This window comes from Pimephales promelas, chromosome 17, assembly GCF_988280905.1.
Source record: "Pimephales promelas chromosome 17, fPimPro1.hap1.1, whole genome shotgun sequence".
In the NCBI taxonomy this organism is placed as follows: domain Eukaryota; kingdom Metazoa; phylum Chordata; class Actinopteri; order Cypriniformes; family Leuciscidae; genus Pimephales; species Pimephales promelas.
This window is the reverse complement of record NC_142785.1, coordinates 20,397,839-20,425,723: the sequence shown is the minus strand read 5'-3', so window position 1 is coordinate 20,425,723 and position 27,885 is coordinate 20,397,839. Positions and strand designations below refer to the sequence as shown.

The window sequence follows — 27,885 nt, the reverse complement described above, 5'->3', positions numbered from 1 at the left end:
TATGAAGCCAAAATGTCACCGCATACCAGGAATGACCCAATTATTATATAAATATTTAAATATTTTGGTGGATATTCTGATTACCATGGTGGTGATTTATTTAAGGGTTATTTTTAAAGCTGGTAAACTGGCTTTTATTTTGAAAAAATGATTATCTCACATTATCCAGCTTACACCGACTATGGTTTATAGCTTCAACTAATGGCGTACATATTTTAACGCTGTTTTATGACAGCTAGTAAATTAGACGTCAAACGACGTCAAGGGAGGAAACTTGATGCGAGGTATATTCGGCTATGCCCTTGCCAAGTAACGTTATGTGTTTCTTTTGTAATCTTCAGTGATACAAAACAACTAACAGAACACGATATGCCAACCCTGTCAACAACACACCTAACTCAGTGGCACGCACACAGGCCCTAAAAAACACGTCCATCCACATATAAGTTGAGGCTGTACAGCATGTGTTTAGCAGACACACCGTGAGCAGACAGCAGCAAAGATGTGGGTTTTTGGTTACGGATCTTTGATTTGGAAAGTCGACTTTCCGTACGAGGAGAAACGAGTGGGTTTCGTCAAAGGTTTTAGTCGCAGGTTCTGGCAGGGAAGTACGGATCATCGCGGGGTGCCTGGAAAGGTATGGACCCGATTATTCCCTATCAAAGTCATCCGAATTGATCAACAGCAGGTGTCCAGTCATAGTGACCTTTAAGGTTGACAGAGCACTTAACACAGGGCGATTAACACTCTTATTTCTTATTGATTTCATTTCAGCCTGGGCGAGTGGTGACATTAATAGAAGATCCTGAGGTAATGAAATACTGCTAACGTTACCTTTATACTGCCGAACTAAAGCCAATAAAATGCCGACATTCTACTTTTTTGACCCATCACCCATGACTTGTTTTTTTCTATTGCATTGGAGACATTTTTTTTTAGACATTAGATATTTGATTAACATTATCCAATAGTAATTATGTAGAGTTATAATTCTATAGCATTAAAATGCATCCAGTGCTGGTATGATCTCAAATTGCAGTCCATACTGAATGCAAATTAGCCTACATGATATAAATTGTAGTTAGTAACTATTACATTACACATTTAGGTAATATAATCAGACTACTTTTAGTTTACTTGTTTATCACATTGTTTTGAATTTTGAAACATTGCAGTATGTCACAGTTACCCAAATTAGGGTTTGGGAATGAACCGAGTTATTTATCATTAAGTAATCATGTAATCAATAAAAAAGTTACTGTAGTCTGTATATTTTAAAAATTTAACTTGACTATTTTAAAATGCAATATAATAAATACAAGTATTTAATTTTTGGAATCTGATTAGCATATGTAATATAATCAGTACTGACTGTATAGTTTTAAAAACCAATACAGGTCTGTATCCCATCTTAAATGGTGATTAAATCTTAAATGATCACACCTAATGTTTTTAGTTTTGTTCTTATTTTATTGATTTTTAAATAGATTAATTATTAAACTTTTTTTATACATTGAGTCTTTAACTAAAAATATAAATATTCAAAAGTTTCCAACCCTGTTTTATTCCATTTTAATGGGAAGTGCCTTTTAAAAAAATATATTTGTAATATTATCATTTAATGATAGCATTAGCTTTACATGCATTTCATTCACATGCATGAATATTCCAAACTGTGTGCGTGTTCATTCACTCTCCTCTTGTCTGTAGGGATGCGTATGGGGTGTTGCTTATAAGTTGCCATCAGGCCGAGAAAAGGAAGTGAAAGAGTATCTCGACTACAGAGAAAAAGGCGGGTATGGGGTGATCACAGTCACATTTCATCCAAAAGATGAAGAACACCAACCAATGCAGGACACATTGCTCTACATCGGATGCCATAACAACCCAAATTACCTTGGCCCAGCGCCTTTGGAGACAATTGCTCAGCAGATTGTGAAGTCTGTTGGTCCCAGTGGCAAGAATTCAGATTACCTGTTTGAGCTAGCCAATGCCCTCAGGCAACTAGTTCCTGATGACTTCGATGATCACCTGTTCTCTTTGGAGCGCCTTGTGAAGGAGCTGCAGAAGCAGGAGATGGAGTGATTGTCTATGTTGTCCTTAATCTTCTTAAGAACTCAGGAATTTAGTTAATTTTCCCTTATTTATCAACTATGACAGCTGATGCAAACTAAGCCGTTACCAATACTTAGATAGCCAATACTTTTCTGTTCTTTAAATAGAATTATCCAAGGCAGACTCTTTACTGAACACTTGATTTTATGACATAACGTTTAACATTATTCGTCTTTTGTGTTGAACATTGAGAAACATATCAGGTACTTAAATGGATTTCAATGTATGCTGTAATATTTATGTCATTCCGTCCATGAAAATGCAAAAAAAGTTAGTAGTCTGCCGAGGAAACTTCAAATATATTACAAAGCCATTTCTTATTCATTTCTGAAGTTCCTTACTTTCAAATAAACCATGGAAGGGTGAATCTCATGAACATGTTTGTCACTTAAAAAAAAAAATACATTATATATATATGTGTGTGTGTGTGTAATTTATGAATTTGATAACATGAAACATTTTCTTGACACCATTAAGAATTATTTTTGCTTCGTGTAACATTATTTGAATGGCATTTCAGTTATGGTTTCCCACCAAATTCACATTAACATGCTATTCATTTCATGCACTTTTTTTAATGTAACATGGGCAATTTTTCTGGTATGTGTGGATTCATTGTAATTAGGATTATAATATTTATAATTATTTAGTTAACTAATTTAACTAAGGCTTACCAGGCCTATTTGATGAAAACGTTTTGGAAAGTTTCAAACAGAATTTATGAGATTCACCTAAATAAATCACTTTATTTATTAACAATATACTTTGTCTGAATAGTTACAACTACACTCTTCCACATGTCTGTTGTTGTACCGATAACATTGTATACTTGATCTTTCCTGAATTTACTACAATGGTCCAAATGCTAATGTCTCTCCAAGAGTTTTTGTTTATAATAATTATACTAGATAATAAGGACTTTGATATTGCGAGACCCAGCTAAAAAAAAAAAAAAAAGTAGCAATATTGTGGGGAAAAACAAGGTTTGCATTTTTAATTTATTAAAAACAATAACTCATTTATTGGCCTTGAGAGTAAAATGAAGCAAACATCTAAAAAAAGAAGAAAAATCACTGCAGTTTTGGCACTAAGCTAAATAATGTTTCTGTTATGTACACTCCCAAATGTAAAACAAAACTAACCATGGTAGAACCTGAATATCTTCCTAGCGCTGGGTGTGACTCAGAGAACAATCTTAAGTGGTTATGTACTGAGGCTGGAGTGAATTGTGACAGAAGAACAAAATCAATCCTGGAATCTGTCACTTGCCAATTAGTAATGGCTCAAAACACAATCACGCCGCCATAATTTGGTCAAACTACAAACATGCACACTCAAACCAACATGCATGTGTATCTCGCCGCCTTCCACAAACAATTTTCACACTAAATCTGGTCAGGCCGTTCTCACTAGATGACTTGTCAGTCGTTTATGCATAGGTAAATGCGTACGTACAATACACAAATGCATACATACACATATGAATACACAAACACATAGGACAAAACAAAACCCTGTTGTGATGGCAAGTGAGAGAGATGCAGGACAATGTCAAAGCTACCTTCCTACAATAACGTCACCGTACTCAGACTTGCATCCTCATGTAATGATAAAAAAATAGGAAGGCTCAGCCCCAATATATACTTCGTCAACTTACTGATGCCAGTCTAGCGTAGTGCAACAACAGCCAAAGAGGTGCATGCCACATCCGATTACCACGGAGATTTAAGTCGAAAAGATGCTGGCTCTATGTCACTCAACCGAGAATCGCATGCTCCTAGCTGTAAAAGGTTTAAGAAAAACAAAACAAAATGCTAAATGATGAAAAATATCTCAGTGTAATGGGGAAAAGTGGTATTGAGAATTCACTGAGAACCTTAAGTCAAGAGAGCATGATCGGGGCTTTGGAGTTAGGCATTCTGTCCTTCATCACACTTTTAATGTCAACACAGGATTATGGGGGGGGAATCATCTATCTGTACAACAATATTACAGACTGCAGGCAGTACATCCCTGCGCTGGTAAACCTTAAATATTAAGTATAGTTGAAATGCAAAAATATGGGCTAGATATATACATACAAACAGTACGTACAGAGTATATTTCGAAATAGTTGAATCGCTCGCTTTGTGTATGTGTCCTCCATCCGACTCCTTCATGCCTATACGTGCCTCCTGCCCTCCTCTTATCATACTCATGGTTTAGTGGGCTCCTGGGTCTGGGTTGGAGAGGTTTTGCTACAGATGCTGAGATCCTGAGCATCAGTGTCCTCCCGTCACATCCCCATTAATGCAGAACATATTTTATTTGAATATAAAGTAAAAAAAACAAAAAAAAACTAAAAAAAAACTAAAACATTGTTTCAACCTGAAAAGAAACATCAAATATGATCAGGTCACAATCACAGCTTTTGCAGACTAAAACAGCTTTCATTAATGAGTTACTTTGGCAACAAGATTAGCAGTCCAAATCAGTATGGCTGTGTTTTAAAACCTAGTGAGCTGCCAACCGTGATAGTGTTTGTTGTGCATCATAGGATTAACTTAAATGAGCGTCTATGTAACATACCCAATCTATGCATAGTAGCAAGGTGACACGAGAAGGTCTGTGAGCACCACGAGCTGGTCGTCGGTGAACTGCTGCTTGTGCTCCAGCCAGTTGTCGTGATGAGTGCGGCGGAAATTAGACAGAGTCTTTTTCACAGTCATCTAAATCAGGTGGAGAGAGGCTTGTATTGATTTTTGTTAGATTTAATGGGCTCTAAGAGCGAAGCGCACAAGAGGGAGACAGAAACCAATTGTGTTTGTGTGTAGTGACGAGCCGTGTACCTCGATAGGCTGTGTGTCGTTGAGGTGAGCGCTGAGGTCCATGAGGAGCTGAGGCATCCAGGTCGGGACATCATACGGGCTGGATAAGATGCAAGCGCTGAGTCCCAGCACTCCAGCGTGACGCCGCACCAGATCTGAGGAAAGATTAACATCTTTTGATTCATTTTCTTTTATTCAGTAAGGACACTAAATTTACCAAAAGTGACAGTAAAGACTTTTACTTTATATTTCTTATACAAATAAATGCTGTTCTTTTGAACTTTCTATTCATCGAAGAAAAATGCTTCATGGTTTCCATAAAAACATTAAGCAGCTCAACATGTTTCAACATTGATGAATAGAAGAAATGTTTCTTGAGCACCAAATCAGAATGATTCCTAAATGATCATGTGACACTGAAGACAGGAGTAATGATCCTGAAAAATCAGCTTTGCCATCACAGGAATTATACTTTAAAATATATTAAAGCCCTGCATTCTCTTCATTGGAAGAAAAGAGCAGGGAAATAGATATTGTAATACATTTTATATCATAATTAACATACAATAACAAGTTTGTACTGTATTTTTAATCAAATAAATTAAAAGTTTTGCTTATCAAGTGAACTGATGTTTCATAAAAAATATGTACATAAATATAGAACTTAAGAGAATAATTTATTGTTTTTATTTACAGGCGTTTTGTAACAGGATAAGACAGACTGGACTCAGATCGGACTTGTACTTAAATGATTTTGGCTCTTAAATTCTGTGGCTCTTAAATGTTGTGCCATGGTTACGACCCAAACAGTTCCAGCACTGCATGTGATTAAAGCGTGATCATACCAACTGAAGGAATGGTATCCACCACAGAGCCCAAGTCTCTTTTCCTCTTTTTGGGCAATCTAGTTTTGCATAGAGCCTCAAAGTGCGTCTGCATGGAGGCATCCATTGCCAAGAAGTTACACTGCAGGAAGCCGCTGAGAGTGGTCGCAGCCATCTCTCTCACCTAAGGCACAGACATGCAAAGAGATGAAGGTTTAATGAACAAGGGTGCATAAACTGGCATGCTGGCACCATCATTTATTCAGTGTTGCCCAGAAGGTACCTCCAGCTGCTCATCCTCCAGTAGCCTGATGACCAGTGTTCTTACATCCTGAACAGCCTGCTCGGTGCTCAGTATGGTGAACAGATTATAGAACACCATTATCTGGAGGTATGTTAGCACTGAGAACCGTGCATGCCAAGAGCTGCTGCCAGCGATCTGAAAATATAACAAGAACCGTATGATTCCACAGCAAACTGTACTACTGTACTAGAACTGGGTAAGGAACTAAAGAAAAAAAGATAAATGACATAATAAAATTGTCTTTTTTTCATAATAATTACAAATATAGCTGCAACTATATTTGCCAAGCCAAAAGACGATAAGACAATTAGCAATTAAAGACATTGTAAAGTGCCTCTATTGTGGATTTTTAAAAAAAGTAGTGTACATGTAGTGTGTAACAGCTCCAAGTGCATGGAAACATGCAAAGCTTTAAATCTGAAACTGCACCGGTTTCAAATATATTGGCAAATGGTTTAAGCGCTTAATCACAACGCTATACGGATCGTAAGGCGAAACCTAACATGTTTGGTCTCGTTGGACTCGGCAAGGATTCAGGAATCTAATGAGATCCCGTGAAAATAAGTCAACCAGACCCATAGTTATAAGCATTTGGAACATCGTACTGATGATCCATACCGAGTTTTGTACCGATACGTTCAGAAAATACAGCATTTTGGTCTATTTTCTTATTAAAATGTATTTTTACATTTTACGTTTTTTTTTTCATTTTATTAACATTACCATTGTTATTTTTGTATTATAACTATTAATATTTTTAGTTAGCTTTTATTTTCATATTTACAGTTCTACAGTTTTAGTCTCAGTTGTAGTGATTTGTCATTTAAATAATTTTTTTTTAATATTTCTGTATAACTTTAATTCTTCAGTTTTAGTTTCAGTAAACCAAAACTGTATTTATTTATTGTTTAAGATTGAATCAAATATTAATATTTTATTTCCACGTTACTTCAATTTACTGACAGCCATTTTCCAATAGTTTTAGTTTTTTTTTTTTATATTTAACAATGACACTGATAACAACTTGTGTGAAAAATTAGTCAAGAATTGTTGAATTGTTGTCCTGTTTTGTGTCTGGCACAGCTGAAGCCTCACCTCACGTAGCACCTGCAGTACCAGAGGGATCTGCTGAGGATAGAGGAGACCCTGAGACACGAGGGACAGACACGTCTTTGCATCTCTCTTCAGCTCATCATAGCTGTCATCGTTTTCTACGGGAGCGATCTGCAGATGGCACAGACCAGCACAGAGTGAAAGTCAGCATTCCACTTAAAAGCACTCCACACAAATGGATAAAAGATGAGCATACGCCAAGATAGAGAGAGTGTCCGAAACCTTAAAAAGCAAGGGGAGCAGCTGTAGTTGCTGAGGTACTGGCGTAGAGAAGGAGCGCCCCGCACTGGCCATCAGCCACTTCAGAACTGTTTTGAAGAGTTTAATGGCCTGTGTCCTCTCGTCCTGCTCTCCCACTCCGTTCTCTTCAACCACGTGGTTCTGAATCTCTTCGTCCCCCTCAATCAGGGGCTTCAGCTTAGACAAGATCCTTTCAGTAAAGTCAGCGATGTGTGGGGACTTGGTAGGCAGAGTACATGGCAGGTTGACATCAATCATGAAAATGTACGTCAGCACACTGCAAGTAAAGAAATCATGACAACAAAGAATCAGTGGAACTGCTAGTATATTTTTAGATAACAGGGACGGCTCGAACCGCAGACCTACCTGCCGATGCGCTCTCTCACATTCTTATAAACCTGAGTGAGTTTAGGCTCCAGGTAACTAAGCAATCTGTGTAGCAGTTCTGGGACCCTCCACTCCTGCTGTGCCAGACCACCCTGCAGCACATATAGATGGCTACAAGAGAGAAATCATGGTAAATATCAGGGTTGCATTTAAAGTCTGAATGGTGTCAGAACTGGCCCATGAACCTAAACACAATATACACTTACCAGGCATCTACAAATGATCCACCTTCCCCGCTGAGAGGACACTCCATCAGCATCTCGAGAAGCCAGTGGAGCTTTCGTGGATCTCGGCTCTCCTGAAAACATCAAACACCAACAGTTGTAGCTTCTATCGCATTTAAAGAATCACACAAATTGCTTTATATGTATTAGAGAGAGAGAAAGAGGGAGACAGCAATTGTTTGATATACATGTGTATATATATACATAACACATCAAATGAATAAATCAATTTTTTATTTTAATATACACAGTACTGTGCAAAAGTCTTAGGCATAATATTTTCACAAAAACAGAAATAGCTTTGAGCCAGTTATTTATTATTTTTGCTGTAGTGTGTCAGTAGGGAATATCAGTTTACATTTCCAACAATTCATTTGTTTGCCATTAACGGTAATAATCCAGTGACATTTTTTTCTGAACGTGTTTGACCACAGCCAGAGCTCCACACAGAGATCTGATCTCACCATCCTCAAGTCTGTCTGTGCTCACATGAAGAAACAGACAAAAATTGGGATAGACTATTATCCAAAATAACTGTGGCAACGCTTGTCTATACAAGAATCACTCACTGGATTATTACAATAAATGGCAAATGGAAATGTAAACTGATATTTCCTAATGACACACAACAGCAAAATATATAAATAACTGGCTTAAAAACATTTTTTTGGTCATATACATAAATACATGTATTTAGGCTGCATTTATTTGACCAAAAATACAGTAAAAACAGTAATATTGTGTTTGAAACTTTTTATTTGAATATTTGAAACTTTTTATTTGAAATAATTAAAAAACTTTTTATTTGAATATATTTAGCATTTTTATTTATTCAAATAACGGCAAAGCTAAATTTTCACATGATCCTTCAAAAATCATTCTAATATGCCAATTTGGTGCTCAAGAAAAAAATTCTTCTCAATGTTGAAAACAATTGTGCTACTTAATTTGCAGGATAAATATTTTTTCCAGGATGTTTTGATTTATACAAAGTTCAAAAGTTAGAATGTAAAAGTCTTTAGTGTCACTTTTGCTAAATGAAAGCATTAATTTATTTTTATACTGACCTAGACTTTGAAGCAGTGCTTTATAATATACATCATAAAGATATTTAAATATAAATTTAGATAAATGCTAAATCTTAATATTAAACGTTTTTTCGTTTGTCCCTGAAGTCCATTTATAATGTTTTCACGATCATTTACTGATGGTTCAGGTAGTGAATAATGTAGCATAATATTCAACATAGTAAAGATAGATGACATACACAGGCAGTGGCCACACAGGTACCCCAGTCAGCGTAGGTCTCAACAGTAATCTTGGACAGTGCTGTTCGCATCAAAGGAATAAGGAATTTCCATAATGCCTCCACCTATGTGTGTGTGAGAGAGAGGGGTTTCAAACATGAATATGGTTAAACATCTCAGTTGCTCCCTAATTTTAGTGCATGCCTCAAACTTGCGGCGGGGCTCACCTTGCCAAAGCTCCAGTGCTTGCTGCCCCTAATCAGGCCGGCGATGATCTCAGCCACACAGCGCTGGGTGCTCTCATGAGAGTCATCTGCCAGCCGCTCCATGTGAGGCTTTAGAACAGGCAGAAAGGCATCACTGTAGTTCCGGAAAAGTCCCTGTGGGGGTTGAATGAGAAAGCAAGCCATCTGTATTTTGTAATAATTGGTATGGCAGGTGAGAGAGGCAGGATTAAGAGCTGGTTAAAGTGCAGAAATTTGCAGAGACGTAGCTGCAAAAACATATTGTATTTACTGCTCTACACAAATCATTGATTAAATGCATCCTCAAATTCGGTGCGACCTCTCACTTTGGGAATTACAGAAGGGGAAACTGCAACAAAACTGCTGAAATCAGTGAACATAAACAGGATGATAACAATCCAATATATTCTAAATTTTACATTTTAAATGTTTTCTCTTTTCTGAGAACTACAAAAATAGAAGCCAGGTGAATTATGTGGGGACTGAACATATTAACATCTTAATGTACTTATGTATGCACCCCAGTGCAGAGAACACCAAGCAAATATCCAGGGCAAACAGTGGCTTGTTAACAGGATTTACAGGCACATCTAAAAATAATTCTACAGCATCCATTCGACGTATTTTAATTAGAGCCGAGTTTGAAACACATCAATGCATCTTAAAATAATTATTGGGTTGTGAATGAAACGGTGTCAAACATGTAAAAGAGAGAGTGAATATGCATTGATCAAATTGACCCTTCTCTAAGCCACGCCCAAAAAACCGCCACTGGCCAATCATGTCTAAGCAACCTTAACTAGGCACAACTAGACCCCATTCACAACTAAATGAAGACAGGATTAACAAAAACACCTAGCTTGGAAAAGTTCTTTTTTCACAGTGCATATATTTTAACGTAAAATAAAACGATTAAAGGCAAGACGGAGGCTCACTGACATACTTTAAAATATATTTCAGCATTTTGTTAATCGACGGCCAACTCCTGTAAGTTGAGTAACTTTAACCGAATCCGATCGTTGCTCTCCCGGTGTTAGTGTTATTCCACAAGATTTCTGGATAAGCTTAAATTATTTTCACATTCACTTACCCTGCTGTGCACAAACACAGCCAATTCCCCAATTTGTGTTTCCCAGCGGCTGCTTGCGCTGGGACGATAGGCTTTAGCTTAAATTTTTATGAAATTATTCTATACTCAATTGCTATGTCGTGAATATATCCCTTGAATGCATTCTGTAGTCCCTTTAGTCTGGCTCTCTCAGATATTTCACATGATCACCAAAAATGAGTAATTATCTCCTTGGGAATGTCTGACACCGGTGCATACACACTGAAATAGACGTGCCAGGCGTAAGAGCTTGACAGGCGTAGCAACAGTAGCTATGGAGGGTGGGGCTTAGCGAAGGGTCTGACCACACAGAGTTTACAAATTTGTCTTAGGATGCTGGTACCTTGAAGAGACAGAAGCGACGAGGATTGAACTTGTCTTTGCCCTTTCGGTCCTCAAGGGACAGGAATTCAATGAGCTGTTTGATAAACACTGGGTCTGTGAAATGGTCATAGATGATGCGTTCCCTCTGTTGGAAAATAGTTTACATAGTTAAAAGGTCATCAGTAAAACAAAATGTAGGGAAGTACGGTTGAGATCTGTCCATGTATACCTCATTCATGTTCTCAGCAGCAAGATCCTTAGGCTGCTCTGCTTCAGGGGCATATAGCATCAACTTCCTATGAGCAAAGGAACAGAGAGGGTGAGGAAAAACAGCTGGAAGCACATATTTAGACTGAATCATGCAGTGATCAGAGGCTAAGAGGGTTTACTTTGGCCAGCAGTAGTATCCCCAGTGTGTCTTTTCTACAAAGCAGAAATTGTCCCAGTCCTGCTGGGTTTTCGGCAGGCTGTCACTGTGGTACTGCAGCCAGTCGTTCCCCGGCCTGTCTCCTGCCACCAGCTCCTCTGGCTCGGTTACACGACCTGCAAAGCACCACATTTGTAATTGCTCCTTCCACAGATACCTTGCAGATGGACCAACAGTTGGATGTGAAGAGTAATTTAATCATCTCCACATTTAATTGTACTATTTATTTGTTTTCACAGAGATGTTTACTCACTTATATCAGAAGGAGTAACAGCTATTTTCTTGCGTGGTCTCTTCAGCTGTTTCAGTATGCCTGCCACTGCAGCAATCGCCATCTATATCAGTGAGCATTGGAGGCAAAACCAATTAATATACAATTTACTCGATGGTTTTAAATATATAACAGACTATCATTCACTTCCAATTTAAAAGTTTGGGGTAAGTAAGATTTGTTTTTGTTTTTTAAAATAATAATTTTATCCAGCAAAATGCATTAAATTGATCAAAAGTGACAGAAATCATTTGAAACATTGTAAAAAAAAAATTCTATTTAAAAAAAAAAAGTTCTTTCTATTCAACAAAGATTTCTGGAAAAAAAATGTTAGACAACGTTGTCAAAATGATCCCCGTTCACGCAACAAAAAAACAACAAAAAAAAACTACTATAAATGCTGTATTATGATCGTCAGGCCAGTAGTTGTCACTTTGTAAAGAGAAACTACAAGCCTGTAGACACATGACACGTAAGACACGTAATACACATGACATCACCATTTTCAAAAAATTTTGTTTTGCCTTTTTGTAGTTTACATGGAGAGGATAAAAGTTATTGTTTTCAAAAACGTACATATTGAAAGCCATTTTCAAAATTTTGCATTTTCAGGCCCCCAAATTGCCAGTCGTGCAAATGAATGGCCAAAACACATAAAAAGTTGTCTGTCATGTAAACGGCCTCTTAGAATGATTTCTGACGGATTGTGTGGCACTGAAGACTGGAGTAATGATGCTGAAAATTCAGCTTTGCCATCACAGGAATTAATTACATTTTAAAATATATTTAAATATAAAACATAACAGAATTAGAGTTCTCATGCAGAATGGACACCCCTGATAAATAGGAATTGAATATAAAATAAACAAAATAATAGCATTCCACCAACCTTGCGAACAACTAGCGCATCGTGGTTGAGGCTCCGTATAAAGAAGAGCACCACAGGAGCCGGGAGAGGATAGTCATCTCTTAGCAGTAGAGACAGGAAGCCAATAGCAATGTGCTCAAACTTCCAAGGCCTGATGACACACAAAACAGCATATTCAAAAATTAGTCTAGTTTTTAAAAAAAAATGTAGCACTTTTAAACATCTATTTAATACTTACAGATCTCTGTTATTTAGACATTCCAACAGATCTTTCAAAAGCTTTTCATATTTCCTGGAAGAGGGAACAGCAAGGATTTACCACACCATGTTAAATCAGTAGGTTGTGAGTCTGTATGCGTGTAGTACTTACTGCTCTGCATCCTGGTTTTTGTCTTGTTGAAGTGCGAGCCCTTGCTCCAGCTCCTGGTCTACGGGAGTCCCAATGTATGGAGTGGGTTGCCTTGAATCGGTGATCCTCCGCCCAAGAAAAACCGCACTCTCAGGTACCTACAGATTCATCAAGGGAAACATGAGTCTTACAAAATAAGACTGCTGTTGTTTTACACCATACACATAGCCTAAAGCTGACAGCAATATTCCTGCAAACTTTCACAGTCAAAAAGTTCCATTGTCTACTGTCAAAAGTGTTGTGAATTATGAAGCACCAACTTGAACCTATTGTGAAACCCTGATGGGGAAATCTTTTCCACTTAAGTGAAATTCTAGAAATTCAGTAAATATGTCTGAATCTGAATGACACACCGCAGTGGCAAAATATATATGTTTATGAACAAAACAGGTGACTCTGCTCACAGTAAAATCGATGCCGATGGTTTCATACTGCCGGTGTACTTTGTCTGCGAGGTCATCGAAAAGTCTGACGATGGACGGCTTCTCTAAGGACATAGCTGAGCTGAGGCCTGAACGCACTATGGCCGGCCATGTCTGACTGATACAGTCCCAGTCATGCAAGTTCGCAAGGCACACTCCACTATGGTTCCCAAGCAAGCAGTACAATGCTCCCTACAGCAAAATATGATAAAAACAATGGTATTAGGTCAATTAAATAAATTAACAAATGCAACAGGTGCAAAATATAGAAAGTGAAAACTAGATTGCAGACTTTGAACTGTTGCTGGGTGACATCAGTTCGGTTGGGCTCCAGCAGCTCCAGGACACGAGGGGTAATGTCTCGGCAGCAGAAGTTATAGGTGCCCAAAGCTGTGAACAACACATTCTGGGCCTTGCTGCGGACCTGAGGGGCCAAAAAAAGGACATTCAGGAGTACATACAAAATAAAAAGGATTGTTTTCAAAGGTAAAATTTGGTGGATGTGGAATCAAGACCTGGCTGTAGGTGCTGGTAGAAAGACGCAAAAGGTCCCTCAACAGGTCCTGATGGACAGTCTTGTATTCACATCCCTCGACCAACAATTTTCGCATCTAATAGTGGAGAGCAGGGGGGACATTTCTTACTTCCAACTAGGTGTGTTACAATATACTGGTATTGACAATAATCAAAATCTATCATGTTAAAGCACCAGTAACTATATGATAGTGACTCCAACACAGTAGGTGGCAGTATTGCAAATGTTGGTTAGCACCCGACATAAGACAACAGTGCAATGCTTACAAATTTTGCTGCATTGGCCACACAGCAGAAGACACAAGATAAAGTTAAAGATGAATTTGACTGAAAAAAATATAGTTTTTCTATTTCCGAATATTGTAGATATCACCAAATCTGATATTGTGAATGCCCTACAATATCTATTATGTGCCAATTCCCTATGCCAGGTTATTAGCATTGGTGCTTACCTCATGCTGAAGAAGAACTCTGTCAATCAGAAGGGCTCGGATGTGCTGTTTCTTCCCATGAAGCTGAAGAGAATAAGATTGAAGTCAATTATACATTGCAAATATAAAATGCCACAGGAGATTTTCTCAGGCCCAACTACACACCCTATTTTCCATAGACTTCTTCACCAGGGTGAAACTCTTCCAACGAGAGTCAAACTCATGTTTGTGGGAACCTTTGAAGTGCATTAAGTCACTGATGATCTGAAAAAGACAAACAACTGTTAAACCCAGTGACTTTAACAGCTAATTATTGCAATATGATCCAATACAATTAACAGCCTTATAAACAATGATCAATTAATGTTGCTCAAATATCTACTGTGCTCACCTTGATAATGGCGAAAAGGGATTTGGTGTCATCCTCTGAGTGCTCCAGAATGTAATCTACAAAAGAGAATTAGAAGATGCATGGGCTGACTGTTTCAAGAATTATGGGTAATAATGGTTCAGTTAAAGTGAGTTTTGTGTGTAAGTAGGTGTGGAAAATGAGGAGCACTCACGAAGCAACTGTCTCATCACTTTACAGATGGCCTCACGGTAGTTCTCTCTGGACTTATCTGAAGAAAAAAAAAAGCAAATCTTTCCTGAAAGGGTCTTAAAGGGGGGCGGGGGGAGCTTGTGATTATTTAGCTCCGCCCACACGGCACACCTCCACCTACTCATTTTTTTTCCGGAAAGACTCGGCCTATCTTCCTTTTATAAATATAATAAAACTAAAAGTCTATTTGGAGATATGAAGGATGCAATACTACTCGATAGGTCCTCTATAGGATTGACATGAGATTGACTGAAACTAAGTGTTTCACCCCCCCTTTAACTGTACATTCATCCCAACAACATGAGACAACAGGTTTCATAAGCAGTTTCACTAAGAACTTGCTCAGTTGTGGCTTACCATAGTCAACACCAATGTACAGCTTTGTTTCCTCCAAACTAAGCAGGCTGGGAACACTATAAAGAAGAGAATGAAAAAAAAAATCATATTCATACTTAAGTATTACAGTTTGGGTCGGTAAGACTTTTTTACATGTTTTTGAAAAAAAAAGTCTCATCAAGGCTGCATTTATTTGATCAAAAATGCAGCACAAACAGTACTATTACGACATTTAAAATCATGATTTTAATGTATATAAAAATACAATTTATTCCTGTGAATAATCCATTAGGCTACTCCAGTCTTCAGTGTCAAATGACCCTTCAGAAATCATCCTAATTTGCTGATTTGGTGCTCAAGAAACATTATTTATCAATTTTTAAAACAGTTTAATTTTTTAGAAACCTTGATATATTTTCTTTCAGGATTCTTTGATGAATGAAAGGTTCAAAAGAACAACATTTACCTGACATTAACTTTCAAGCATTCGAAATGTCTATTGACCAACTTACTTGCAAAAAAGAAAATAATTCTTACCGACCTCAAACATAAAGTGATGCATTTTAAAATATACTTTCCCCCAGCTTTTAACAATTAAAAACAAAATATTAAATAATCATGATTTATCACGAGTACAGTATATTTCTTTGCACGTCCACTGCTTAGAGGGAACATTGTTCAATATCACAGAGTGTTTTAGGACTTACAGGCCTGTGACTAAGGTTCCATCAAGAGGGGGCAGCATGCTGCCAGCACCCAGCAAACAGTGCTGGACTATACACAGACTCTGAAGAACGTCATCTCTGTTTAAAAAGGCAGAAATAAGTCTGAATTAGCAAAAAAATTCAATCAACATCAATAGAATAAAAATCAATAAAATACTGAAATAATGATTTTTTTTTTGTTTGTTTGTCTTTACCATTATTACAGAGTGCAACTTTTGACCTCTGACCTGCTCATGTCCTGTTCTCCCTGTGCATATCTCTGCAGGCGCTGGAGCTCGGGCTGCAGCAACAGGTCCAAAACATAGAACACAAATGCTGTCTCCTCTGCGCTGGGCACGTGCCACTGGATCTCCAGATGCCACAGATCACCTGGACGACCCCAGTCCTGCAATAAGAACAAGAAAGGAGGAAGAGAAAACTTACGGGATCAACAATGATCCAATACATTTGAGAAAACAAGCAAAAATTGGACCCATTCGCAGTACCTTAATGGGCAAGTACTCTTGCAGGGGTTTATTGAAGCCGCCGGGAACACTGCAGTAGTCTGTGGGGTAGGTGAGCGCTGTGGAACGCAGGATATGGTGCAGCAGGTTGCAGGCCAGAGTGTAGCCCTGTTTACAGCGCAGGCGCAGGGTCAGCTGCAGAGTCTGAACCAGCTGAGTGCGGTACAGGAGGAGCTTTTCCCCATCCACACGAGTCACCTGAAGAGCAGTAAGAGGGGGTGGCAATGTGAGACACAACAATCCTTGTCAAGTGTCTAAAATAATCTTGTCTCGTAAGGTGACTGATAACATTTTTTTTAGGCATTGTCTCCATTATGCTCCTAATGAAAAGTGCATGTGAGACGAACTTCATATGTTGAGTGCATACTATGATGCCTAAAAACGTTGCCTATAGAGCTGGTAAGTCCCGCCCATCCGTAAAACTAAAAAGCGTCAATGCAAGTGAATAAGAGAAAATAATTATTTTCTGATCCCGTTTGAATTGTGCCATGAATGTGAACATATGTTGTCTGTGAATTTTTTATATAATTTCTCATGTACCGAGTTTGACAGTTTATTGTATGATTCTTTGGCTAGCAGTTGTGGAATAGACATAACGAAAAAGACTACACGTCGCATATGTGTGACGTCACCTCATTTTCCCTCCACAAATCACGGTATGATAATCTAAGGAATTAGATTGAGATGCCTGTGTGTTTTGTACCCAAATGTCACCATTCAAACAATCGTTTGTTTAGTGGGATCCGTTTGCTAGTGGTGGTGACGTATAGAGCTGGTAAGTCCCGCCCCTTCAGCTAGCCCCGCTGGACCTCTAGGTTGAAAATTGTCAATGCAAGTGAATGAGAGAAAATGAAGAGTTCAGATGCAAAAGCCTCTAAATGCCATTTGAAATTTTCTTATTGAATGATGATTTTTATCAAACTTGTATATTTAAGTTCAGTAATTTCACTTAAATAACAATTAATAGGTAATTATCATTGCCATTTAAGTGAAATCACTGAACTTAAATATACAAGCTTGATAAAAATGGTCATTCTAGAAGAAAATTTCAAATGGCACTTAGAGGCTTTTGCATCTGAACTCTTCAAATAATTATTTTCTAATCCCGTTTGAATTTTGCAATGAATGCAAACATATTTTGTCTGTGAATTTTTTAGATAATGTTTCGTGTAAAGAATGCTACAATTTAGCGGGTAGAATTTTCATACGGTTAGACTTTGTGAGAGAACACTTTGTGGACTACAACTCTTTCGACGTGTTTGATATATACATCACACCCACCAGCACACGGATCCCGCTAAACATGCCTGTGTCTCTTTTGTGCACTTCACCGCCTTCTTTCAGGGAGAGGACAAACTAGTTGAGCGTGGTGAAAACCGTGATTTGTGAAGGGAAAATGTGTTATGCCGCGACGTCACATATGCGACGTGTAGTCTTTCTCGTTATGTTTATTCCACAACTGCTAGCCAAAGAATCATACAATAAACTGTCAAACTCGGTACATGAGAAATTATATAAAAAATTCACAGACAACATATGTTCGCATTCATTGCAAAATTCAAACGGGATTAGAAAATAATTATTTTGTCTTATTCACTTGCATTGACGATTTTTCAACCTAGAGGTCCAGCTGGGTTAGCGGAAGGGGCGGGACTTACCAGCTCTATATAGGAATTCATCATGATTTTGGAACACAGCTTCCTAAGATTTTTTTATGTGTAGTGGTATGATATAGTGTTGTGTTCACCTCAGACAGCAGCTGAAGGTTCCAGAGCAGTTCTTTATCCAGTTCTTCCTCATTCAAAACATCTTCATCTGAAATACACCAAAACTTAAGTAAGGATGGTGACACACTCAACATGACACAAACAGAGTTATTTTCTTGTACGCACTGGCAGTTAGATGAGTAATGGCGTTACAGCAGTGTGGTACAAACAGCCTGAGAGACTCAGCAGGGTGACACTGAAATAAAGCAGAGGACAGCTGAATCAATACGGTCTCACAGCTGTGTATCTGTCCGCACAAATTGGGGAAAGGGGAAGTATTACCTTAGCAGATGCTCTGCACATGTCTGCCACCATCCTGCCTGCGACACGAGTCTCAAAGATGTTGGTGGTGGCAAAATTGAAGACTTTCTCAAGAGCCACCTATAGACAGACAACTGAGTTTATTTGAAATAGCAATCTTGCGCAACATTACAAATGTCTTTATGGTCACTTTTGACAATATTTAATGCATCGCTGAATAAAGCATTCATTTCCTTTAAAAAAAAAAAATTAAAATTATTGACTCCAATCTTTTGAACAAAATAATTTATAGCAGGGCTGCCAACTTTGAGGTTTAGCTTGTAGTGGGGGTGGGGGGTTTTAAAAAACAAACTTGCATCACAATAAGTGGATTGTGATTGTCAAAGTATTTGGTAACTTAACAGAATTTCATTAAGTTTGGTGACGACATGTGACAGTGCTTACATGGTACAACGACTGGTATGCTACTGTTTTTATTAGTGCCTGACAAATTTTACGATTTCAATCTTGATTCAATGTCGATTCATTTGAATAAATATCAGGTACAGTAGCTTCATGTAAATTTTTCTCAGGGGAAAAGAAAAATCTCTCAACTAATGCTGTAAACATACAGGGAGCCTTGCCAGCTGGCATTATTAAAGGTTAAAATTCACAACTTAAATTAATATAACGCTGTTTTCATAATAATAATGTTTTTTGAGAAACAATACAATATTATATATAATATAGTCCATATATTTAGCGCAATACTCCACTCTAGTTAATCTGTCTAGCTAACTAACATGCTATGGTCATTAAATGGCACTGTTTTACTGACCTCTTGAAACCAGTTGAAACACTACTCAATTACATGAGACATACATTTCGGTGGGTTGTACTGCATCTTTCAACATACATTGACATTATAATGTTCATTCATGTTTATTTAGTATGAACTAGTAGTAAGGAGAAAGAGATGATCGGTTCACGTGCCACTTGAACTGAGGTGCTACAGCAATCTGTGTCAAGTCACATATGATTTAAGAGTGCCAAAACAGTATTTATTGTTTGAATTTCGTAATAAAATTGATAGAACTTGAAAGCTGAGACGGTTTCATATCAAAGAAATCTGCTCTGTCTTGAAAGTTGGTGTCAGTGTCTACTTTGCTTCGGGATTTTCCGCTATGTGAGAAAATGGATTTGTGAAGTGAGAGTGTGAGAGCAGTGTCAATTGCGTGAGTCTCATGCTGAACGAGTGAGAGTTGGCAGCCCTGTATATAGACCATCAAAACAACTTTACATTGTGCTTTAATCACTGACTTTATGCAAATACAACAGTGCAGTCTGTCGAGACAACTGGTGAATCAGTCTATATGAAGTAGTCATCATATAGTATTCCACTGGACAACTCAATTTTCTTCTAAATTTCATATTACTCACTGAGATTATTAAAAGCCAAGAAAGTAAAAAACAGAGCTTGAGACATCTGTTGACATAAATGCTATTTTAATCCATTTTAAAATTGGTTAGATTAGCAAAATTAGTCTCATTACTAAGATACTTTAAGATATGTAAAAAAATGTAAATGCATAATAAAAAACCTTGAATATCTCCATCGAGCACTGTGTCAGAATGGTGCTGAAAGTTGATGAAAGGCCCAGCTCCACCAAACTCTCTAAATGAGTCATTTTCTCCGTCTCAGTCTCCTCGCGTGTCTGCTCCAGAGTGCTGCTGTCAATCAATGCAAAACACCTACAGACACATAAAACAGGGCATAAGACACAGCAATACCGTGTTTTATACTGAAGCAGACACGACTAAATGACTCACCTGTCCATAAACTGCAGAACAAAGTCTTCGAACTCAGCAGAAGCCGAACACAACTCTCTCTCCATCTAAAAAAAGCAAAAGACATTAGGATCAAATACAGAAAGAATAATAATGTAAAAACTCTGTAATGGCTGTTATTATTAAACATTTTCAGAGCCTTACCTCTGTCAAGTCATTCTTCTCATGGAGGGCTGATGAACAGTCCACTAAAGGCACTAGAGTAGTGAAAGTAGCAATGAACTGGAATGTGATCTAAGAAAAAAAGAAGTAGTTCAAGATGAATATGAATAAATTCACATCTGAGAAAGCAACAAGGAATTCAAATTGTCATATTTTGAGTGCTTTATTTCATCATGAACACCATTGTTTCTGTTTATTTCATAGTTTACCCACCATGCATTTGCTGAAGTCATTAGGGTCAACACCAGGCAGTGCTCTCATAAGCAGGGGCAAGACATGTGCGGGACCTTCGGGATAATGTCGGCCTCCACTGAGAAGACTGCGGGCCATGCCAATCATGCAGCTGAGAGTGGCAGTAAGCTGGTGTGGCTCCGTCAGTGTCTCCATTGCAGGATACGTCCTGCAGGGGGCAGCACATTCACACATTACACACTGTGGCTTTTAGTTTGTTCCAAATTTGGGAACAGTCCAGCTCCTGCTTTACAAGACAACTGCTTACAAAGCCTATTTACAAAGATTGGATTTGTAAATCCTGACAGTGAATAAAAGACGACACTCTAAATGCTGATACAGCATTAAGTCTTTCGCTTACTGATTTTTATACTGCAAGTTATCTCCAATAACTATTTAAAGATAAAGAAGTAACCATTTTAACATTTAAAGGTACAATATGTAGGATTTTTGCAGTAAAATATCCAAAAACCACTAGGCCAATGTTAAATATTTTGTTTAGTTGATTACTTACAATATCCACAATATTTCCAACAATTTGTAAATCGTGAGAAAATTGCAATTTTAACCAAGGAAAAGGGACGTGTCAGCAGGGGTGAGGAGTTGCCAGTCAATGGCGTCATTTCCGCGTTACTCTCGGTTTCCGCTCGTACTGCCATGGTAACCATGACGACAGACGTGGACAACTGGGTCATGCCTAGCGGCACGCTCACGCTGTTGTTTTTTTGTTCAAACATTTTGGACCATGGCAAGCAGACTTTGAGACAATAAGAGGACTAGAACGAATATCAAAATCTTTTTAGATGCCGACAGCTCCATGTCCGCGACTAGCTTTGACTTGACAGAGACTTTATTAGACAGGAGAGCAAATGTACATAAAACTAATCAATGTTATTTAGTTCAATATGATGAAATGTTAGAATATTATGATCTGTATGTTATTCTAATGTTGATCTAGCTCACTGCTTGTCTAATTCAGCCAACAATCAACCTAACAACATTCAGCACACTCAAATGCGGTTTAGTGTGATGGTGTAACTGTAAGAGCAAGTGAAACAGCCCTGCGTTACCTCAAGTTTAATTCATCTAATAAACTGACCTGTGAGTAATTTATTAATTCAGCACTTGCGTGTAGTTCGGTTGAATGAAATGTCCTTATTTCTTTATATCAGCGGGACTCGCGCAGTGTCGCGCGCCCTGCTCCACACCACAGTCATGTTAAAAACATCACTGTATTCACTCATCCATAAAAGATCCATCACCCTGACGACAAGATCCATAATTCCACTTAATGCTAGTTTAGTAACTGTTAGTGCTAACAACCATTCACACATGTAACATACTTTAACTGTGTTTTAAAAGTGTAGTTAGTAGCTCTTTTAAGCAAAACTTAAGTTAGTAAGCAAAACTCATTGCTTAGGGCAAGGAGGAAGCAACAGGACAACAGTACAGAGACTGACAGGTCCGATGGAAGGGCTAACGTTAATGTAATGAGAGTATTAAAATACGGGATATTTTACAGGAAAAATACTAAAACGGAAAGACAGAGGGAAAAGAGCTCAAATACGTGAGAATCAGGGAAAAATCTAGAGGGTTGACAGCTAATGTTACAGTTTTGAAACTCAAAGTACATTTGTGAATGTTAGGTTGTTAGCACTAACAGTTACTAAACTAGCAGCTATTTGGAGCACATCTTAAAGTTACCTTTGTCCGGATTACTGTGTTCCCACTTAAAAAAAAAAGTTACATTTTGTCCACATACCGGTCCCTGGTTTCCCTATTTAACGTATCCTCGTAAATTCCAGATATTTTTAGGGATTTTAACATCTTTTTTTCTTTTCTTTCTCGCAACTCTGCTGCTTCTCCTCATTGCTTCAACTTCCTCATCTCCTCAACTTGCTGTATGTTTACATTAGGGATGGGCAACGATTAATCGCATCCAAAATAAAAGTTTGTGTTTACATAATATATATATACATGCATGTGTGGGTATTTATATATACAAATTAATTATACACACTACGCAAACATATATTATGTAAACACAAACTTTTATTTTGGATGCGATTAATCGTTGCCCATCCCTAGTTTACATTCACGAAGCCGTCAACATGGCCGCCACGCCAAGTAATGATGTCATGACGCCCAAGCCCTATTAGGACCAACATGCCCTGAACATTTCCAGCAGTTCCACACACTCACTTCTCCAGCACAGGTGGGATGACCAGCTCTGGTCTCATCAGAGCGAGGTTCTGCAGGGCCTGAGCTGCGTCCATGCTGCCTGTCTTGCTGAACATGGCCATCAGAACCGGCTGCTTCATGCTCTCCACAAAGTCCGTCACATCCTGGTCAGTGAGTCTGTGACTGGTGGGAACAGGGGTGATCCAGCAGGGTTTCTTATAGCGCTCCCGGTGTAGACGTCGAACCACACTGGCAGGCAGACGCTGTAGAAGCTTCATTAGCTTCATCTGGAAAAGAAAATAAGACAAATACATTTAGCTTGGAAACACTAAAAGGTTTAATATTGTAACAATTTCAATACGATTTTCAGCTAAAGTTTCATCTCATGTTTTCTGTAGCTCCCCCATAACAGTAATAAGCTTGTAAATTAAGCTTATTCTTTGAAACCTTGTCTAAAACGTCAGCAGCACCCCAAAGTATTTGCTTCACTGTTGAAGATGATAATAACATTCGACATGTACTGTTCAATTTCTGTTCAATTAACTCAGTCCTGGTTAGCTGCCATCTTCATTGACAGTAGTGCTACTCATGCAAGGAACAGCCTTCAGAACAATAGACTAAAGTTTTCTAGAAAAATGGGATTCTTTTTTGGTCATTTTGAAACCAAAACTGGACTTTGTTAGAAATTCATACACTAGCATCTGAAAAATGAACATTTGGACTGGGCTTTTCACACTACTTCAAATACCACAACTGTCTACCAAAGTTTATGCTGGTAACTAAGATTTAAGGAAAATGTTCAAATGACTGTATAAACAGTTTAGCTGCAAAAAATCTGCATTTCACACAAATAATAATTAACTAAACTAAATTTTCTGAGTTATGCGTGTTGCACATCATGGAAAACAATGTTACCACCGGTTACTTTATTAATCTATTAATTTATTAATTTTGAGCTATTTTCATCTTCCAGGATTAAATCTTCATGTCAATGTCACAGGATGTGACGTTTGTGTCTGCATGTCCTTATCCTATGAGAAGACGTTTCACTTAATTATTCAAAACAGCACGCATCGATTTCATATGACAATCACTTCGAACAGAGATTGCATACAGCAAGTGAGAGATGCATTAATGGATAAAAAATTACTTTAAGAGTTTCTATAGAGTTTTCTATAGAAGTTCTACAGATCTTGAGTCTTCAGCCCAGACAGGATTCATACACACTGTGAGTGCAATCAGTTTTTACAGCCCTATAACCAAAGAGTATATAAAAACACGGCACACTAAGCCTAAAAAGTTATTAAAGATGCAACAGCGTGTTCATATACATTTTCAATGTGGAGTACAAACATGAACGGCTGTGGAGAGTACAAATGCATCACAGGATATGCATGTATTTGTGTAATTTATGGAGAGTTTATAAACCAAGTATAATATATTTTAAAAAGGCTTAGTAATACTACTTTTTTCTGATATCAACACTCTTGTCTTGACTAACATCTGGTTTTTAAAGAGGAAAGGCTTTATTGCCACTGGGGGTTAAATAATTCACTTGGCTAACTACACATGATATTGTATGACACTTTACTAAATCATGAGTGCATGAAAAGGATGAATGTCAAGGATGACAGGCGGTTGATAACTAGAAAATTTTTACTAATGTTTCAGAAGTTTAAATGTGGAGTGACCTCTCTCAGCCTGAGGACCATCTGTCACTGCATACCACACTCATGTACGTCAATAAAGCTCAGCTGACAACACACCACAGATCGTTCTAGACTAGATTGTGGGCTGGATTCCAAGATTCCAAGATGGGCAAGATTTCACATTGCACCATATCGTTCTATTGTTCTTACCAGCCAGCGTCCATTATTTGAAGGGTGGTAGAAGGATGCTATACTGCTGAAGAGCCCATTAAGCTGTTTCTGGGCCTGGTTCTCTCGGCCACCCTGAAAAAGATGACAAAGAATACTATAGTATGTGATCTGTAAAATAAATGTGCCCTTTAATAATTAACCTATTTATAGGAGTGTGACTCATGAAGCTTACCAGCATGGAGGAAATCCAGAGGACCACGTGACCGATGTCATAGGAGTTGGTCAAGTATCTGGGAACGACCATTTGGCTGGTGCCAACAGGCAGATTGAAGCTACGTAGGATCCTGGTAAAGATCTGAAAACAGACAACAAAGTATTAGTATACAATGCTCCAATGTCTTTAGATTATCATCTACAGTAAGACTCAAAAGTTTGGGGTCAGTAAGAATTTTTTTTTTTTTTTGGAAATAAATAAATACTTTTATTAAACAAGGATTTAAAATAAATGCTATTCTTTTGAACTTTTTATTAGGCAAAGAATCCTGAAAAATGTATCATGGTTTCTACAAAAACATTTAGCAGGAACTGTATTTAACAAAATTAGGAAAACGCATTAAACATTTGCTAATAAAGCTCTATTTCCATCACATTTGTTTAAGAGAACACAACCGTAATTTCCAGGGAAATTGGCACTAAATATCTGTAATAAAAATGGAACAAAACTGTACTTTCCTGAGAAACTGGCACAAAATATCTGTTATAAAAATGGAAGTTGCTGCAATCAGGGAAGCCATTGTGGCTCTTTTTTCTTACATCATAAATGATTTGTGTCTCAAAGAACGCAGACAAAATGCAATAAACACGGTCATGTTATCTAGCATTCAGATGCCTGGTTTTTGGGAAGGCAATCATGTGAGACGTTCTAGGAGGTCATTATACCAAATCATTCTGATGACAGACTGGTTCAGGCATGTCAGAATGATCAAGACAACATTTGAGATGCTGTGCAATAAAATAGCTCCACTGGTTAGTTTAGTTTTCCAATCACATCCACTGTTGCGGTAAATTCAACAGTTTTTTGTTGTTCATCAAGGGATTTATTTGTTAAATTATTGTTCCCATCCTAGTTTATACTGTAGGTATTTTTACAATTTAAGTGCATTTCCATCCAGCCTTTTTTTAAATGTGATATCCCAAAACACATATAAATGTAGGTGGATCAAAACAGCTCTTGATTATGTTTCTTGAGCAACAAATAAGCGTATTAGAATGCTTTCTGAATGATCATGTGACTTTGAAAACTGGGGTAATGATACTGACAATTCAGCTTTGTCATTACAGTAATAAAATACAATTTAAAATATATTCAAAAGGAAACCCGCTAGTTTTAAGCAAATGATTGCCTTGGTGAGCACAAGAGACTTCTTTCAAACCCAAAAATTTTAAACGTAGTATATATAAGCAGGACAGTACCTTGGGAATGTATGGATCCCAGTTCACATAGCCGATGTTGTCATTAGCCAAACGTGCAAAAAGATTCACTAGATTCTGCAAGAGAGAACAGAAAGCCGATGGTGACATAATATTTTGCACTTAACAAATGAAATCCTGAATGAGAAGTACTTACACCCTCCCAAGCGGGTAGATTTTGCACTGAGACCCAGAGATCCATCAGTTCATCAAACCATAACCTAAAACATGCACAAATACTCTCATTACCCCAGGGTCATACTTGTTGGCTGCACTTTATGAATGACGAGTAATTTGTAAATAGACTGTATTCCTCTTATTTCATTACTAGAGTGTCTTACTTGAAGCCTTTGTGATGCTGTTCTGGGGACATGATGGTGGGCAAGAAGAGCTCAAAATACCCAATGGCCTTCTGCATAGTGACATCAAACGGACACAGTAACGGTCGCCACTCATCAAGCATCTCCTGTGTGGCAGACTCAGGGAAATAACTACACACACACACACACACACACACACACACACACACACACACACACACACACACACACACACAAACAAACCAACAAACATTATGAGAGCAAAAACAAATGCCATTTTCTCAGATCCACGGTTATTTATTTGTTATGTGAGCTCTTTCAAAACGATGAAAAGAGCTTGTTACATGAACAAAATGTGTAAGTGAGCTGTAATCGGCTCTGTGAAAGCTGTGGGCTTGACTAAGAACGCCTGATTACATGATTCTTTCAAAAGCACAACGGAAAGGGGATTAACACAATGTGCAATTCTTTTGTGAAAGGGGTCGAACATTTATAGGTACATTAGTGAATGACAGAGGATTGAAAGGGAACTCACAGTCTGCAGCTCTTTACTAGTGTCTTCAACACATTCTCAACCGAGCTAGAGGGAGAGGACATGGGAGAAACAGAGAAAGAAAAAAATAAGTGCATTAATATAATATGAAGGCAAGGCTCATTTAAGGTTGAAGCAAAAGATGCAATTAGACCACGTGCAAAGCAGAAACCCAACTATGGTTCGTTTTGTGAAAGTGTAAATGAGAGATTCCCAACACCAGCGCCTGGGCACGTGAGTGCAAAATGCCAGGTTATCAGGTTCTCCTCATGTACTTTTTATAACTGAGCTCAAAACGCAGAGTACAATCATACTGAATTAACAGCCAATTCAAAGCTAATCCTAAATACATATTTTCATTTAAGTTGGTCAAATTGTATTCAATGTTAGCTGTGGGTTATGACTTTAAAGGGATTCTCCACTTTTCTCATTTTACCACTCCCCCAGAGTTAAACATTTGGCTTTTACAGTTTTCGAATGTATTCAGCCAATTTTTCTTTAATATTTAGAAGAATAGTAACCAGACAGTTTCTGGTCTCATTGACTTCCATAGTATATTTTTTCCTACTATGGAAGTCAATGAGACCAGAAAATGTCTGGTTACTGATATTCTTCTAAATATCAGAAAATCGGCTGAATGGATTTGAAAACGGTAAAACTCTACAGTTTAACTCTGGGGGAGTTATTAAAATGAGCCTATTTCCAAAAACAGTGGAGTATCCCTTTAAGAATACAATGTTATTAAATGCTGTAAATAGGGAAAGATCAGGACGGTGGACTAGTTCATTAGGATAACTAGTTTTAGCTTTGGTATTTTTGGCTGTGGTGCTTTTAAGTCCATAGTAATTTT

General features: G+C 37.8%; 2 protein-coding genes across 5 annotated transcripts in view; one reads left to right on the top strand and one right to left on the bottom strand.

Annotated features, from left to right (window-relative positions):
* The first annotated feature begins 156 nt into the window (after positions 1 to 156).
* On the top strand, positions 157 to 3,185 carry chac2 (ChaC glutathione specific gamma-glutamylcyclotransferase 2). The gene is made up of 3 exons (XM_039661328.2): positions 157 to 637; positions 775 to 810; positions 1,711 to 3,185. Exons 1-3 carry the CDS (start codon positions 503 to 505, stop codon positions 2,083 to 2,085), a joined length of 546 nt encoding a protein of 181 aa, XP_039517262.1. The 5' UTR covers positions 157 to 502; the 3' UTR covers positions 2,086 to 3,185.
* psme4b (proteasome activator subunit 4b) overlaps positions 3,082 to 27,885 on the bottom strand; it is a 32,571-nt gene continuing 7,767 nt past the window's right edge. For all 4 annotated transcript variants that reach the window (XM_089122107.1, XM_039661326.2, XM_089122108.1 and 1 more), the window contains 43 exons: positions 27,039 to 27,083; positions 26,525 to 26,674; positions 26,341 to 26,404; positions 26,187 to 26,261; positions 24,946 to 25,068; positions 24,753 to 24,845; positions 22,915 to 23,180; positions 20,695 to 20,881; positions 20,464 to 20,553; positions 20,302 to 20,366; positions 20,073 to 20,223; positions 18,514 to 18,612; positions 18,358 to 18,427; positions 18,213 to 18,280; positions 16,448 to 16,663; positions 16,190 to 16,347; positions 15,945 to 16,040; positions 15,259 to 15,314; positions 14,864 to 14,920; positions 14,692 to 14,747; positions 14,466 to 14,564; positions 14,322 to 14,384; positions 13,851 to 13,946; positions 13,628 to 13,759; positions 13,318 to 13,527; positions 12,875 to 13,011; positions 12,743 to 12,796; positions 12,526 to 12,655; positions 11,619 to 11,700; positions 11,328 to 11,481; positions 11,168 to 11,234; positions 10,958 to 11,083; positions 9,489 to 9,641; positions 9,282 to 9,386; positions 7,997 to 8,088; positions 7,770 to 7,901; positions 7,386 to 7,680; positions 7,146 to 7,274; positions 6,030 to 6,185; positions 5,768 to 5,930; positions 4,944 to 5,077; positions 4,684 to 4,823; positions 3,082 to 4,482 (listed from right to left, as the gene is read on the bottom strand). In XM_089122107.1, coding sequence (XP_088978233.1) covers positions 4,689 to 4,823; positions 4,944 to 5,077; positions 5,768 to 5,930; positions 6,030 to 6,185; positions 7,146 to 7,274; positions 7,386 to 7,680; positions 7,770 to 7,901; positions 7,997 to 8,088; positions 9,282 to 9,386; positions 9,489 to 9,641; positions 10,958 to 11,083; positions 11,168 to 11,234; positions 11,328 to 11,481; positions 11,619 to 11,700; positions 12,526 to 12,655; positions 12,743 to 12,796; positions 12,875 to 13,011; positions 13,318 to 13,527; positions 13,628 to 13,759; positions 13,851 to 13,946; positions 14,322 to 14,384; positions 14,466 to 14,564; positions 14,692 to 14,747; positions 14,864 to 14,920; positions 15,259 to 15,314; positions 15,945 to 16,040; positions 16,190 to 16,347; positions 16,448 to 16,663; positions 18,213 to 18,280; positions 18,358 to 18,427; positions 18,514 to 18,612; positions 20,073 to 20,223; positions 20,302 to 20,366; positions 20,464 to 20,553; positions 20,695 to 20,881; positions 22,915 to 23,180; positions 24,753 to 24,845; positions 24,946 to 25,068; positions 26,187 to 26,261; positions 26,341 to 26,404; positions 26,525 to 26,674; positions 27,039 to 27,083 — 5,029 coding nt within the window. In that variant the 3' untranslated portion in view covers positions 3,082 to 4,482; positions 4,684 to 4,688. The remainder of the gene's footprint in view (positions 4,483 to 4,683; positions 4,824 to 4,943; positions 5,078 to 5,767; positions 5,931 to 6,029; positions 6,186 to 7,145; positions 7,275 to 7,385; positions 7,681 to 7,769; positions 7,902 to 7,996; positions 8,089 to 9,281; positions 9,387 to 9,488; positions 9,642 to 10,957; positions 11,084 to 11,167; positions 11,235 to 11,327; positions 11,482 to 11,618; positions 11,701 to 12,525; positions 12,656 to 12,742; positions 12,797 to 12,874; positions 13,012 to 13,317; positions 13,528 to 13,627; positions 13,760 to 13,850; positions 13,947 to 14,321; positions 14,385 to 14,465; positions 14,565 to 14,691; positions 14,748 to 14,863; positions 14,921 to 15,258; positions 15,315 to 15,944; positions 16,041 to 16,189; positions 16,348 to 16,447; positions 16,664 to 18,212; positions 18,281 to 18,357; positions 18,428 to 18,513; positions 18,613 to 20,072; positions 20,224 to 20,301; positions 20,367 to 20,463; positions 20,554 to 20,694; positions 20,882 to 22,914; positions 23,181 to 24,752; positions 24,846 to 24,945; positions 25,069 to 26,186; positions 26,262 to 26,340; positions 26,405 to 26,524; positions 26,675 to 27,038; positions 27,084 to 27,885) is intronic.